The sequence below is a fragment of the Porites lutea genome, chromosome 7 (assembly GCF_958299795.1).
Source record: "Porites lutea chromosome 7, jaPorLute2.1, whole genome shotgun sequence".
Classification (NCBI taxonomy): Eukaryota; Metazoa; Cnidaria; class Anthozoa; order Scleractinia; family Poritidae; genus Porites; species Porites lutea.
This window is the reverse complement of record NC_133207.1, coordinates 30,812,987-30,826,802: the sequence shown is the minus strand read 5'-3', so window position 1 is coordinate 30,826,802 and position 13,816 is coordinate 30,812,987. Positions and strand designations below refer to the sequence as shown.

The following is a 13,816-nucleotide window of genomic DNA, read 5'->3' as shown; positions in this document are numbered from 1 at the left end:
CATTTTTCTGTATTTGGTTTGGTTTTCTTAGTACCTAAGTCTCTTCTGGGAATTGCGAGATAATTTTAACCCTAAATCGAACGTGGGCTGTGGTGCTTGGGGTACCTGTGAGATGAAAAAATTTGATTGGCTGGAATTTGTTTGCGTCCTATGTTCCGCTAGAGCCGCGTGCCAAGCTCGGGGAATGACGAACCAAAGAGATCTGTCCCGGGCGAAATACCTGGTTTATTTTCGATAGATTTTTGGTTAGAGTATAGTCAAGGCTTTATTGTCCTACGATGGCAAATTCAGGAGATGATCAGGAGTTACAGAACGAAACAACGGTAAGATTGATGGCTTTATCTCTCAGTGAAAAAGCTTTTGTTGTCGTTCCGCGATTGTACTTGGCACGACCGCGGAGAACACATATTCGATTCGGCCATGGCCATTCGGTCAAAGCTTAGACTTTTTCATGTTATCCTTTCTTCAGGAGTCACCAGGTAGAAGAAAGGGAAGAGGACTAAAAAGAAATATAACGAAATCGGCCACACAGGTATTGTAGGTGTTCTCTACTTTTGTGGAATCGCGATGTTTTTGCTGCGACCGAGGCGCGGCTCTGCTTTCATGTAGCACGCAATAAAATCGCGCCTTCGAAAGTGTCGAAAGTCAACAATGCTTTGGACAGTTGAAAGTTAAAAGCAGCCCTTGAAATTAATTCTTGTAATCAAAACAAAACAACATAATTCTGGAAGATATTGTAATACGCCTGTGGAAGGCGTAGTGCCGCCATATTGTCAAATAAAATATTCCCTTAAATTTGTCATTTCTTCCCCTATAAGACCAGCTAGGCCCACTAATGTTACAACTAATGAACTTGCAGCCCAAGAGATGCCCCCACAGACAGCAACAAGGGGGAATGACTGTTCCTGCGATGCATTAGGGGTCCACACCATGGCTGCCTTATATCATCATAAATCCTAGTTCACACTCTCTTCTGTCCTTTTGGAAAAGCATGCTTACAAGTCAGCCTTGTGATTTCCTATAAATAAACAAATAAATAAATAAATTGCTTTTTTACCCACGAAGCACTTAAGAGTTCATATGAACTCGTTTAAATGGTCCGTGTGTTCCCGATCGAATTGGAATTTGGAAGTGTCGGTTTTTGAGGAGAGGGGAAAACTGGAGTACATGGAGAAAAACCTCTCGGAACAAGGGAGAGAACCAACAACAAACTCAACCCACATATGGCGTCGATGCCGGGATTTGAACCCGGGCCACATTGGTGGAAGGCGAGTGCTCTCACCACTGCGCCACCCTTGCCCTATGAATGCAAATGCATTTCTTCCACAACTAACATAGCTTAATTTTCCTTCTTAATGCACTTGTAGCCTAAGAATGCAAAGAAGGCAAAACCATTGGTAAGTTTGATTTTATTTTAATGTTAAGTCGTTAATCAGTTGTCAGCACTCCCCAAAAATATCTCTGCATGCTTAAACCACACTGCTCCTTGGATCCGTTTCTTGAAATTCCTAGAAGTTACTCTGCAGGTAGTGCTCTTTTGTTTACTTTCAAGGTTAAGGTTTCAAACATTTTATCCAAACAAAATGAAGTGGTTTCTTAGCTAGGTCTTGCATTTTTATCCTTAAGATTTTGATTTTAATATCTGGATTCAGGCCCAAAAAAAGCTTATGGGACTTTCCAGAAATGGGCCCCTGGTCTAGAATGGGGTGTTTTTACTCAATTGATACTTTGCTTGTAACAGGGAAAAATAGTTTGAATGGCTATAAAAACTTTCCAATGTTAATTTTATTAGCAACAAAATAAGTAACTAGTCCCAAGGATAGGTATTGAAAATTGGCTATTTCTGTTGCAAAATCTTGCAAGAATGAGGCCAAACTTTACAGGTCAGCCAATTAATTTTCAATATAACACTTAAAAAGGTTGATAAAACAGTAGACCAGCTGGAATAGGGGCCCAACTTCAGTTGGTGAGTCAGGTTTTTATTGCATTTAATACAGTGGAAGCTCTCGTAAGCGGAGACCATCAGGACACAAAAAAGGTGTCCCTTTGTAACTGGGGCTGTGCGCTTATGGGTATGTAAAAATACAGAGTTTGTGTGGGAGTTGAGAAAAACGGCGTTTTGTGAAGGTGGCCGTAAGTAGAGGTTTTCGCTTACGAGTGTCTGTTAGGAGAGCTTCCACTGTATTTAACAATAATTATTAGATTACCCATTTTGTTTTTGTTTTTTGTTTTTTATTGTACACTTCAATTTAAATATTAATATGATTTCAATATGTCCAGAGCACTACGAGTAATGAACTTTCAGCCCAGCAGATGCCCCTACAGACAGCATCTCATCAACCATTGCAAGCATTAATACAGCCTACCTTACCAGTTCTGCAGTATCCCCATTCAGTGCTGCAACCTCCCCAGACTGGGTTGCAGCCCTCTCAAGCAGTACCCCAATCTCAGCCTGTTCAAGTTGTTGCCCATCCCGGTGACGGCAGCACTCCAATCCCAACATTTGTCCAATATACCATGCCTCCAAATATCTTTACTTCACCAGTGATTAACTCTACAAATCAGCCTCTTGTTCAGTCAGCTGTTCCAACATCTTTGTCAGTGCTAAATGCCCTTAATGATGACAAACTAGGGATTATCTTACCTGTATTGGTCAGGATGGAACACAAAATTGATCAGCTTATGGCAATGATGGGGGCCAACAATCAGGCAACTGGAAATAACTTAAATGCTGCCGTGTCATCTGGAGGACAGAATAATGTAAGTGGACAGCTTAATAATGCATCAAGTACATCTCAGTCTAATGCTGCTAAAACCCAGACAAGCAGTTCATCTACAGGAGCTAATATCCAAGCAAATGCAAGGGCAACAGTGGCACGGCTGTTTGATACCCAAGGAGAAGGTGAGGAAGAATCTGAACAGACTGCCACAGATAAAGGAGTTAATGAATCAGTAGCAATTCGTGGAATGACTTCGCGACAGCGCATCCAACTTGAAATGGCCAAGATAACAGAAAAGACCTTGCCTGAAGATTTAAACTTTCCCTTATCACGTGATGACCTCATTGCCTTGCAAGCAAAATCTACTTCGACAATGAACTTTGCTGTGCGACTGTTACGTGAAATGTTCACACGAGAAGAACTTCTGGGCAGAAATCTTTCAGGTGTGCGTGGGAAAGAGAGAGTTGATCCTGCCAGAGTAGAAATCATCAAGGAAATTGTGTTTAAAATTTATCGCACATCACCTTCAGATAGGGAACTATTGTGGAGATACTGCCGTAAAGCAATGGATTCCTTTTTGAGAAAAATGCAACGGCCAGTTGAAGTTGTAAAGGATCAGTATGATTCTCCTTCCTTTTTAGTAACAGATAAAACCTTGAGTGGGCCATCTAATGTAACTCCTGAACCTGAGGAAAATGAAGAGACATCACCCTGATCATCTTTTTTTCTGGAATTTTTCTTGAAGGAAATGGTTGTTTGAATGGTTTTGTGGAAAAATTGTCATGCACTTGAACAGTTCAGTACAGTTGAGAACGATTATTACGTGGTAAACAAAACTTTTTTTTATTTTGCACTTTCTAATTTTCAGTTTTTTAATGGTTTTAATGTTAATGTTACTCAAAGAAATGGAATTAGCCAATCATTCTTTAATATTTTTGTGTTTCTTGTATGAAAGTACTATAAAGTAAAGTTCCTGCATGATTAATGCCCAAGTGGAGGTATGATGTCATGTATCAAACTAGTCTTACACGGCTGACAATAATAATCAAAGTTAATTTTGTAGATTACAGAATTACCAGTATTTATACTACTACAGGAGAAATTTCTGCAATTTGATTGGCTTAAAGCAGTGGTCTTTCAGCTTAATTGGAAATAACCACATGTGAAAATTACAAACCTTTAGTGGGTAGTAGTATAAACAAATATTAGTATGATTAATTGTACTAGATATTTGGCATAAATACCACTTGTCATATTTCAAAATTGTCTCAAATTTCACTCGCCTAACGGCTTGTGGAATTGCGTATAACAATTTCAAAATATCACTTGTGGTATTTATGCCAAATATCACTACAAATCATGCTATTAGCTATACTAATTTAAATGGTTCTACTTTTGTACAGTATTCAATTTGTAGCGTTCCAAAAGATATGTGGGCAAGACGTTAGCCTCAAATAAAATTAAACAATCTGGTACGCTGCCTGCATTTGACAATTGAATTCATGTGCAGTATTAAAATAACATACACGGTTGAAGGGAAGAGTGGTATAAGGCCCCAGGGTGTCTGCTGATCACCCTGGGTACTTATTCCACACTTTTGATTTAATTCAAAAACACATACAAGCAAACTTGAGGGCAGTCACCTTGGCAACAGCTTGGGCCAGAGTCACGCAATGCTCCCCACCCCTGCATGGAGAGTGTTGCATGACTCTGGCCTGACCAGCTGCGAAGGTGACTAGCTGAAAGGAGAATATAATTTTTTTTTTAGAATTCACTTGAGACTTTTTCCTAGTCACCTCGTTAAATTGTAAAATGATTATCCTTTCTTGTTCATAGCTAAGGAATGGATAAGAACAGAAAAGATGAACATTAATGGAGATTCCTTTAAATAGCCAGAAAAAATTAGAATGATATTCCAGTGAGTGAGATACAGGGCCGATTTGCAAGGAGGGGATATAAAAGGTATTTTCCTCTTGAAAGGAAACGCTTTTCTTGGTTTTCATGTCACCTCAGCGAGCAGCTTTTTTCCCCTGCGCTCTCCATTTCGCGCCACTCTCCACAAAAAAAGTTCATGAAAAAAGTCTCTTCTCTTAAAAACAGGGCAGTGAAATGAGCAATTTTGCCTTGAACGGAACAGGGTCATGGTTTGAAGGTCTCTGCGGCACACCTCTACCCAAGCTTCCCCTTTGAGCCCCTTTCCCCTCCCCACCTCGGGAGCGGACACTTCGAGGTTTCGCCAATACTGCCCTCTTCTGGGATGACAAATCAGCCTAATTAATAGAGAATACAGTATCCTTAATCAAACAAATTTTCCTATTTGGACTGGCTATCGATTGGACCCTCAAGCCTGTCCAAGGCTCGCGCGTTTTACGGAAGTGAGCCGCGAAAGAACCCAGCTTGGTAAGAGAATTTGCAGTATACCGTATATGGACGTTTGAACGCGTTTGATTTAGCGAATTAGTAGCCTGCGTGGCAGAAGCCCTTCTATCTCCCTTTTCAGCTCCCTTCCTTTGCCGTTTCCACGCATGCTACGAAGAATGGCGAATTGGCGTTGGACCTAGAAAATATCTTCTCTCTCTCACCGTTTAAAAGGAGAGAAAGAGAACGCACGAGGACGTGGAAAATTTCCCGCCAGCTGTATGACGAAATGCAGGCGTGGTCTCGTCTGAAGAGGCGGTTTTCTGTGCGCTTTGGCGTGTTTTGTTGGGCTTTGCTGCTATAGCTAGTTGATGAGAGAAACGAAGGGTCATTTGTGCTGAACTCAACGAACCAGTTTCATATTCTAATGTGCAGTCTAGTGGTCGTTGAGATAATAAACAGGAAGAACCCTTGTAAAGGTATCTTGTCAAAATAATGACTCGGACCAATCCGTTTTTCTTTTTTCTTTTTGATTTGAAACCTATAATTTGAAACTGGAATATTTAGGATGGCTGCTCTTTAATTAAGCTGGAATCTAAAGAAGTTCCAATTTTGGGTGTATGTGTTTCACTAGGTATAGACTTAAATATGAAATAGAGAATTGAGAGGAGTAACATTTTCTCCCATATACGCACGTGCGCCCGTGCGTACAGCTGAAATCTGGAATATATATATTCTTTATTTTTTGAAAACATTCTTATCATTAAATCACGATTATTGAAAAATCTTTCGCATTATATTGGTGTCTTTACCCGTCTGAAGGGTAGACGTCTCACCCTTTGCTTGCATTAAACCTTCTTGATTACCCCCGTAAACATTACACCTTACAGATGTATATTAAACAACTAACTATTGCATTTCCCTTCGTATTAAATTACTGAAAATGTCCTGCGGAAAATGCAGTAAATGGTATTTCAGATCCCCTATTAAAATTTGAAAAATTTTCTAGGGGAGCATGCCCCCCCCCGCCCCTCTTTCCGTACGCACACACGTACATCTTCAAACCCTCACGCTACCCCCCTGAAACAGGTTGTAAGTAGCTTCCCTAGTTCAGACCACCTGGCAAGCAACCCTAATTTTTTTTTTTTTTGATTTTAAAAATGAACTTCTTTGAGTTTGTCAGTGGAAGGTTCTTCTTCTCGCCAAAGAAAAAGAGCTGAAAACGAGAAATAAAAAATACAAATTGCTAACATTTGGGCTTCGAGCGCTTTTTTACGCGTTTAATGTGTGCATTCGGCGCAGTTCATGAGAGTATATTTGACGCCAAATTCGATAAAAACGCGGAGCGCTCCCCGTAATTTATAAACGTAAAACTATAACGTAAATTTTGACTTGTTTTTGACATCGTTTACCAGAATAAATTAGTGCGTTTTCAACGAATACGGGTTGGTGTGAGTTGAAGTTTATAATAAAGAGTTTTTGACCCTCGTCCCTGAAAAACACAAAGTTTGGTGAGCCTGTTTTGAAATGCAAATGCCAAAAAAAGCCGAATACACACGGTGTTAGGTGATTGGCTGTTTAGAAATGAGCGTCAATGAGCGTCACATCGCTGGTGTCAGCTTACACGAACGAAACTCGAACGCGTTCTTTCACCTGCAACAATAGCTCAAACGCTGTAACTTCATTTTGTCGTAGTATGTCGGATTCAGGCGTCGAGCAAGAAATCAGATCTGACGCAACGGTGAGTCTAAGGTTTTAATCGGCGATTTAATAAGAAAAATCGCCTAGCTTTCGTTGAAATGTATTGTGGAAATGTGTTCTGTACAGCACTGCGGAGAAAGACAGCTGAACGCGTTCGCTGGCCGCAGCATGCATCTGACACCAGACATCTTACAGATATTCCGTTCGTTCGTTAGGTTGATCCTAAGAAGAAAGGAAAACCGAGGAAAGGGAGGCCAAGGAAAGCACTCGTACAGGTTTGCCTTCTTTACCACCTTCACCGTTCGGTAGCTATTTTGTGTTGTTTTGCTTTCAATCGCGATTCGCCGTCGCGTTGAAAATGTAAAACGGTGCATTTTAGTATTAAAACTGGGTGACTTTGATGTGTATTTTTCCAGTTACACTAGCACGGGCGGCTCAATTAGTATTTTTGTTTTCTGTATGATTGTTAACAATCGGATGATGTAATTTAGCACATGTATACACATGGTTTCGGTTTCAACTAATAAACGCAAACCGCCTTTCCCGTTACTTAATTTAAAGGCTATAACATCTTCAGAGAATTACGCTCAATAAAATCATTTGTTGTTTGCATAGAAGAATTTAAAAGTGGTAAAAAGGAGTAGTGACGGCCTTAAATTAAACGAGCTGTTTGTTAGCTACGGAATATTATTATAAATTCAAGTGACTTGGTATAATGATTTTAGACAACTTCAGAGCACAGTTTAATGAGGCCCTGCCAGGGGGGGGGGGGGGGGGTCCCATGTCGCTCGTCTGAATTTTTAAACGTCTCGTGTCGGTGGTTATAAATGCTTGTCGCTTATTTGTCGTCTTTGCCGTCACTGTCGCGATTTGGCCAAGGGAGGTTGTCTCTTGTCACGATTTCATTTTACGTGCTGTCGCTACTTTTTGGGCCATGTTGCTTGTCGGAATGTTTTTTTTATGGGAATAATTTGACTAGTAGGGTCACCTCATTTACATATGCTTACTTACCAGTCAATAATACCTACTAATTTCCTCGTAATTGCATAAGTTGATCTAGTCAGAGTTTTTTACCTGCTAAATATTTTTATATGCAGTCGAGGAGCCAATTAGTACCATAACTTATTGATGACATCAGTGAAATCAATGAGTAATCAATAGGTAATTGATGGGTAATTAGTTGATTATTAGCCATTGATTACATCCGTTATTCAATGAGTCATTGACAGATAATCGACAGGCCACAACATTTTCATTCATCGATTCAGTCATTGATTGATTTTTTATTTATCGATTTAATCTCTTGGGTACGCATTTAAAACCACACCAAGTCGAAAATAAAGAAACAGACTTCTTTGACATAAATATCATGATACAAGCTTTATTCATTCATGATCTTTTACCCGGTAGACACTCTGCGGTGGGTGCAGTTCTCAACAAAGACACAGACTCTAATAGCCAAGGGAGTAAGACAGATAACTCAACCTTCTGAACATTTCATTTTTGATGTTTCAGTTACTGTCCATTAAAAAGCCTTCCCTCAATTAATCTCCTCTCTTGAATAGTTGCCTGCCTTTAACAGAAATATTTAGAATAATCACATTTCTCAAGTAATCGCCCTCACCCACCCCTATAATCGCCATCTTCTGGAATCTGATCCTACAAAACTGATTGGTGAATCAAGTTCTGATGACAAGGATATTGACATTGAAAATTGATCAAGGAACCAAATTTGGAACACTTTAAAAGCCCATTTCAAGGTCATGTTCAGTTTATTTGATGTGATTATTTTTTGATTTAACAGGAAAATAATACAAAACATTTTGGACATGGCTTCCAGAGAGCAATATTTGAAATAATTGCCTCCCTCAAATAATCGCCTCTATATTAATTTAGCCTTAACTACAAGCATCCACTGTGGGAGAACTTCCTGTAATGGCCTATACCGGGAGAAACAGCCTAAAAATGGCATGTATTTTAGGTTTTGGGTGTAAAAGAATATGGGTATGGGGAAATCTGTCATCTAGGTAAATGGCCTTTATAATGACAAGATATTTTGAGCCTTTGGTTCCTTACAGTTGTATATAGCTGTAACATTTTTAGTTTGATACTCTCCTATAGTATTATTCATTAATGAGCTTTATATTCCAAGGGTTTAGAAAAGGGATGCAGTGTTCTTAACAAGTAGTTAAAAATAATAAATAAAAATACAGATACAAAAAGGAATCAAGAAATAGATAAATAATAAGGATTTGGAGGTAGTACTTCCGCATACTGGTTCCTCATCTGCTATTCCTGATCAATTTGGAGTTTTGAATATTTTAGACTTCGAGAAGAAGGGAAAACTGGACTACGAGGAGAAAAATGTCTTGCAGTGGAAAGGAAACCAACAACAAAATCAACCCACAAATAAAGCACTGCCCTGGCACCCTTTCTCTTCAAGGGAGAAATGGGTACCATTTTTCAGTGGAAGGTGTTTGAAAGGGCATTATCTCTATTACAGTTTGGTACTATTATTGTCTTTTGCTTGGTAAACACCCTCACAACCATATTTATAAAGTGTAGTCACTCTCTTTTAAAAACATAATATATCTGAAGAAAAGCAGGATACTTGGTGTATAAACAAGGTCAAACGCACTGCATTTTCTCAAGGACTAGCTAGGGTACTATCCTGTATATAAATAATCATTATGTAGGTGAACTGGTGCAACTGTAAAATGGTTGCACCATGTGGTGAGCAAAGGATAGACATTCACTCCATGCATAATGTGATTACAATATTTAATAATTATTTCCCGAGCCTGAATGGGCTCTGAGTCAATAGCCCATGAGGCTGAAGGCCAAATGGGCTATTGACTCAGAGGCCATGGGGGCGAGAGGAATAATAAATTGTTTTAGTAAAATCCAACTAGTTGGTCAAAAATATCGAGAATAAAAAAATTTTTAGCTAGTTAAAGCTAGACTTTAATCCTTTTTTGCTGCCAAAAAGCCCGCGCTTTTCGCTACTAGTGGGCTATAAAATATAGCCTAGTAGTAGCTCAACCAATCAGAACACAGCATTGATAATAGACCACTAGTTGGATTTTACTAAAATTAATTTTATTATTTCTTAGGCAAGTGACATACCTACCACTCAGCAGTTAATGCTCCCCACAGCTGTACAAGCACCTTCACAGACAGTACCTCAAGGTGCACAGACGGTGGTGCAACCTTTACAAACCTTGTACCAGCCTCTTCAAACAGTGCTTCATCCTCAGCAAACAATTCTTTCTCCTCCACAACCAATGCCCCAGCCACCACAAACTGTACCCCAGCCCCCGCATGCACTTCAGCCACAGCAGGCTCCACAGGTGCTACTGCAGCCACCTCAAACAGTTCTTCAGCCTCCCGCAGCTATACTTCAGCCTCCACAGGCAGTACTTCAGCACCCATCGGTACTCATCCCTCAACCACCCAAGCCTGGTTTAAGTGAGAACAACCCGCCACCTTCTTCATTTGTCCAATTTTCTACATTTCCAAACACCTTTTCATCTCCAGTGTTGAACAGTGCCCTACAAACACCCCTTCAGCAGGCTGTTCCGACTTCCATATCAAATACTAATTCCCAGACATCCACCATGAGCTTGCTTAATGCTCTGCATGATGAAAAATTAGGTTTGCTCTTGCCTGTAATTGTGAGAATGGAACACAAAATGGATCAACTCATGGCTATGATGGGTCAAATGGGAAGCCAACTAAATTCCATTATCATGGGAAACCAATCAAATGTTTCGTTGACTGGACGACATGCAAATACGGGGATTATAGGAAGCCAATCAAATGCTCCAGTCATGGGAAACCAGTCAAATGCCGCTACTGTAGGAAAACAATCAAATGCGGTAGTGATGGGAAAACAATCAAATGCTGAAGTGGTGAGGAACCAATCAAATCTCGCCATAACAGGGAGCCAATCAGATGGGACTACAACCGGGAACCAACCAAATACTGCTATGGTTGGTAGCCAATCAAATGCCACAGTGGCGGGAACTCAAAATAGTACTGCATTGAATATTAATGACCCAGTGAACAGTCATTTAGGGTCAAATAATAATGTGGACCTGACTCCATCAAATGCACGACAGGCTAACTCCGTAACTATCGAGGCGCAGGCAATTTACACGACGGACAGACCTCAATCAAATGTTCCTAGCAACGAAACATCGAGCGTCTTAAATGAATCGCCTACCCACATACAGACCAGAAGTCAACGAAACAAAGACAAAACGGGTAGTTCAAATTTACCAGCCTTTTACATGTCAAAGGAATATCTCACGGCTTTGAAAACAAAATCCACCTCCGCTAAGAATTTCGCCGTGCGGCTAATGCGAGAGCTGTTTACGAAGGTGGAACTTGAGGGAAAGAATATTTCAGGATCCCGAGGGAAAGATCAAGTAGATCCCGAAAGAGTAAAAACGATTAAAGAACTTGTCTTTAAGATGTACAACACGTTACCCGAGGACATGGATTTAGAATGGAGAAACTGTCGGAAAGCTATGGACTCGTTTTTGCGCTCCAAGAAGCATAGAGAACTTGGAGAACAGCGCGCGCAACAAAATGCTGAATTGTTGAACTCGTTGTCGATGGGTACTCTTAACAGCGAGCAGACTGACGAGTAATGGGTATTCTTGTTTTTACCAACCCTTTTTATTTCTAATACTGATCATGCATCTTGTTTCTTCTTATAATTCTATTGCTCAATTATGCCAAAAGGCTATGAGAAGATAAAAATCGCCAAAGGAGATAAAAATCACTAAAGAAGAAGTCAATACCACAAGAATTGTTTAGAGAACAATTTGATTATCTATGTCTGCATTCATTAGGGCTTAAAGGGTTGTTAATCCTCTAATGAGCGCAGCCATACCGTTTCACTAAGTTAAAAAAAATATCCGCGATACTTCTTTTTCCCGTATTTTAGGTGAGCTGCTTGTATCAAGTTGTCCGCTTCATACAGGTTCGTTTTCCACCAAGAAAGTATGAGAATCAATATCTACGTCCGTTTCCGCGTAATATAGGTTTACTGCACCCTCTTTAGCTGGGCGTGCCTGGCCCTACAGGGAAAGGGAAAATCGAGCTCGTGAAAACGCTTTCCACGCACGCTTCTTTGAGGGGCCTGATTACATGAGCCGTGTTAACCCTGTTTTCCGAGCTGGTTCAATTTACCGAGGGAACATTTATCCCGGTATTAAGCCATCTCAACACCGGGATCCCATCGAACCTGGCTGGCTTGGTTTTCGTACTTTTTGTTGCGTTTAATTAACGTGTCGCTATTTTGAAAAAGCCAGTCCAGCAAAACGGGTTTGACGTAACTGACTCTATTACAGTCTTCTGTCGCCTTCTTTCGCACATCCCAATAATATGGACAGAAGCAAGAGATCGTAATAGGACATGATCTCTTGATAGAGACTAATTCCCCGACAAAATAAATTGCTGACTTTTGACCGAAGTAAACTTCCGCTGTTACAGATCAGACTCTCGCTATCTAGGAAGCTAACTCGAGGCTCCGAGGGTGTCCATAATATACGGAGTGTTCCTAACTTTACTACGCCTGTTTGAAGTCCTTTAGAATATAAAATTTTCACAATGAAACTTGTATTAAGGGCGCATCATATTAAGTCGACACAAACGGCACTGAGTCATAAACGAGGCTTCCAATATTCTCTGGAAGACGAACCTTTATTTAGCGTATGCCAAGAATGGCTAGCGTGGGTATCTGCTTATAAAAGGTTTCTTCAGGAGCCCATAATCCGTTCTTGTGTAAGAACATCATAAGCATTTTTTTACTCCACGAAAAGGAGCATTCAGTTTTGCGTTTTGATTACGAGTTTAATTTTCGAAACCTTCTTTTAAAATCTTATACTAGTTGTCGCTGTTGTGTAAGGGTTCATGACACAACCTTCGTTTTATTTTTAGCTTCATTGCACTCTTTCCTATAATATTGAACTTGTTCAGTTGGGTCATTCATTGCAAATTTTTATTGTAACTAAAATCAGGAATAGTTTCAATAAAAATATTCGTGGTTTCCCATTTGTCTGGCAAGCCATCTGTAAGAATTAACTTGGAAGTGGAAAAAGCTTTGCTGTGTGTTATAGTCTCACAAAGAAAAGAATGTGATCTAAAATCTTTTTCTTCTACCTTGGCCTAACAATTTTCCCCGGTTTGGAAAAATATCCTAATAATTTTTCTCGCTCAAAAGACGTCATCAATCCCCCCCCCCTCCCTAGCTGGTGTTTGACAAGAGCTCGCCGAATAAACCATAGAATTTTCGCAAAATTAAATACAACGCAAAAAGTAAGAAAGAATAGGGTAACTCGGGTCTCAAAGTATGAATGGACATAAAACTGATCAGCCTCAAGAAGAAACTACATTTGGCTCAGATCTTCAGTAAACTGAGTCCTTAGACTTAGATGTAAGATCACATGCGTCTGGCAGAGAATCGAAGAACTCAAATTCCCTCTAAAATTCGCTCTCTTTGCAGTAAACCCACTCCAATTTGAACATTTTGGCTTTATTACTATCTTGGCCAGACTGGAAAATTGTCAGTACCAGTACACGAACTGATTTTATGACGTCACGCTTATTTTTTCCAAATTTCTTCGTCTCGTTCTCCAAACATCTCCGATAAACAACAAACAAACCACCAAAAATTAATTCTTGTTTTTTTTTTCTTATGAAACAACAACAGCAACTCTGTCACTTGGCTTGGCGTGATGCACCTACAAAGTTGTTTGGTTCCTTTTTTTCTCAGTTTGTGCTGACGGTACCCGCAGAAAGACCCCAAAGTTGTGTTGCTTGCCGTCGCAGGCTCCATACAGTCAACTCTCTTTTAACGGACACCTAGAGTTGGTCCTTTTATTTGACACTCACTAAGACGGACATCATTGCCCGTCCCAGGGTTGTCTGTCTTCCAGAGAGTTGATCTGTAAATCCAATCGCAGGGGCGTAACCAGGATTTTCAAAGGGGGGTTCACAGCAGGGACACCATCCAGGGATCGCTGGTT

General features: G+C 40.1%; 3 protein-coding genes across 4 annotated transcripts in view; 2 read left to right on the top strand and 1 right to left on the bottom strand.

The window, feature by feature from the left end:
* Positions 1-7,717, bottom strand: part of LOC140942536 (uncharacterized) — a 136,293-nt gene extending 128,576 nt beyond the window's left edge. For both annotated transcript variants that reach the window (XM_073391450.1, XM_073391451.1), the window contains exon 1: positions 7,711-7,717. In XM_073391450.1, coding sequence (XP_073247551.1) covers positions 7,711-7,715 — 5 coding nt within the window. In that variant the 5' untranslated portion in view covers positions 7,716-7,717. The remainder of the gene's footprint in view (positions 1-7,710) is intronic.
* Positions 178-4,195, top strand: LOC140942942 (uncharacterized). The gene is made up of 4 exons (XM_073391963.1): positions 178-323; positions 470-532; positions 1,368-1,397; positions 2,281-4,195. Exons 1-4 carry the CDS (start codon positions 279-281, stop codon positions 3,433-3,435), a joined length of 1,293 nt encoding a protein of 430 aa, XP_073248064.1. The 5' UTR covers positions 178-278; the 3' UTR covers positions 3,436-4,195.
* Positions 6,690-11,489, top strand: LOC140942537 (uncharacterized). Its single transcript, XM_073391453.1, has 3 exons — positions 6,690-6,819; positions 6,995-7,054; positions 9,893-11,489. The coding sequence occupies exons 1-3, from the start codon at positions 6,775-6,777 to the stop codon at positions 11,432-11,434; spliced, it is 1,647 nt and encodes a 548-aa protein (XP_073247554.1). The 5' UTR covers positions 6,690-6,774; the 3' UTR covers positions 11,435-11,489.
* The last annotated feature ends 2,327 nt before the right edge of the window (positions 11,490-13,816 follow it).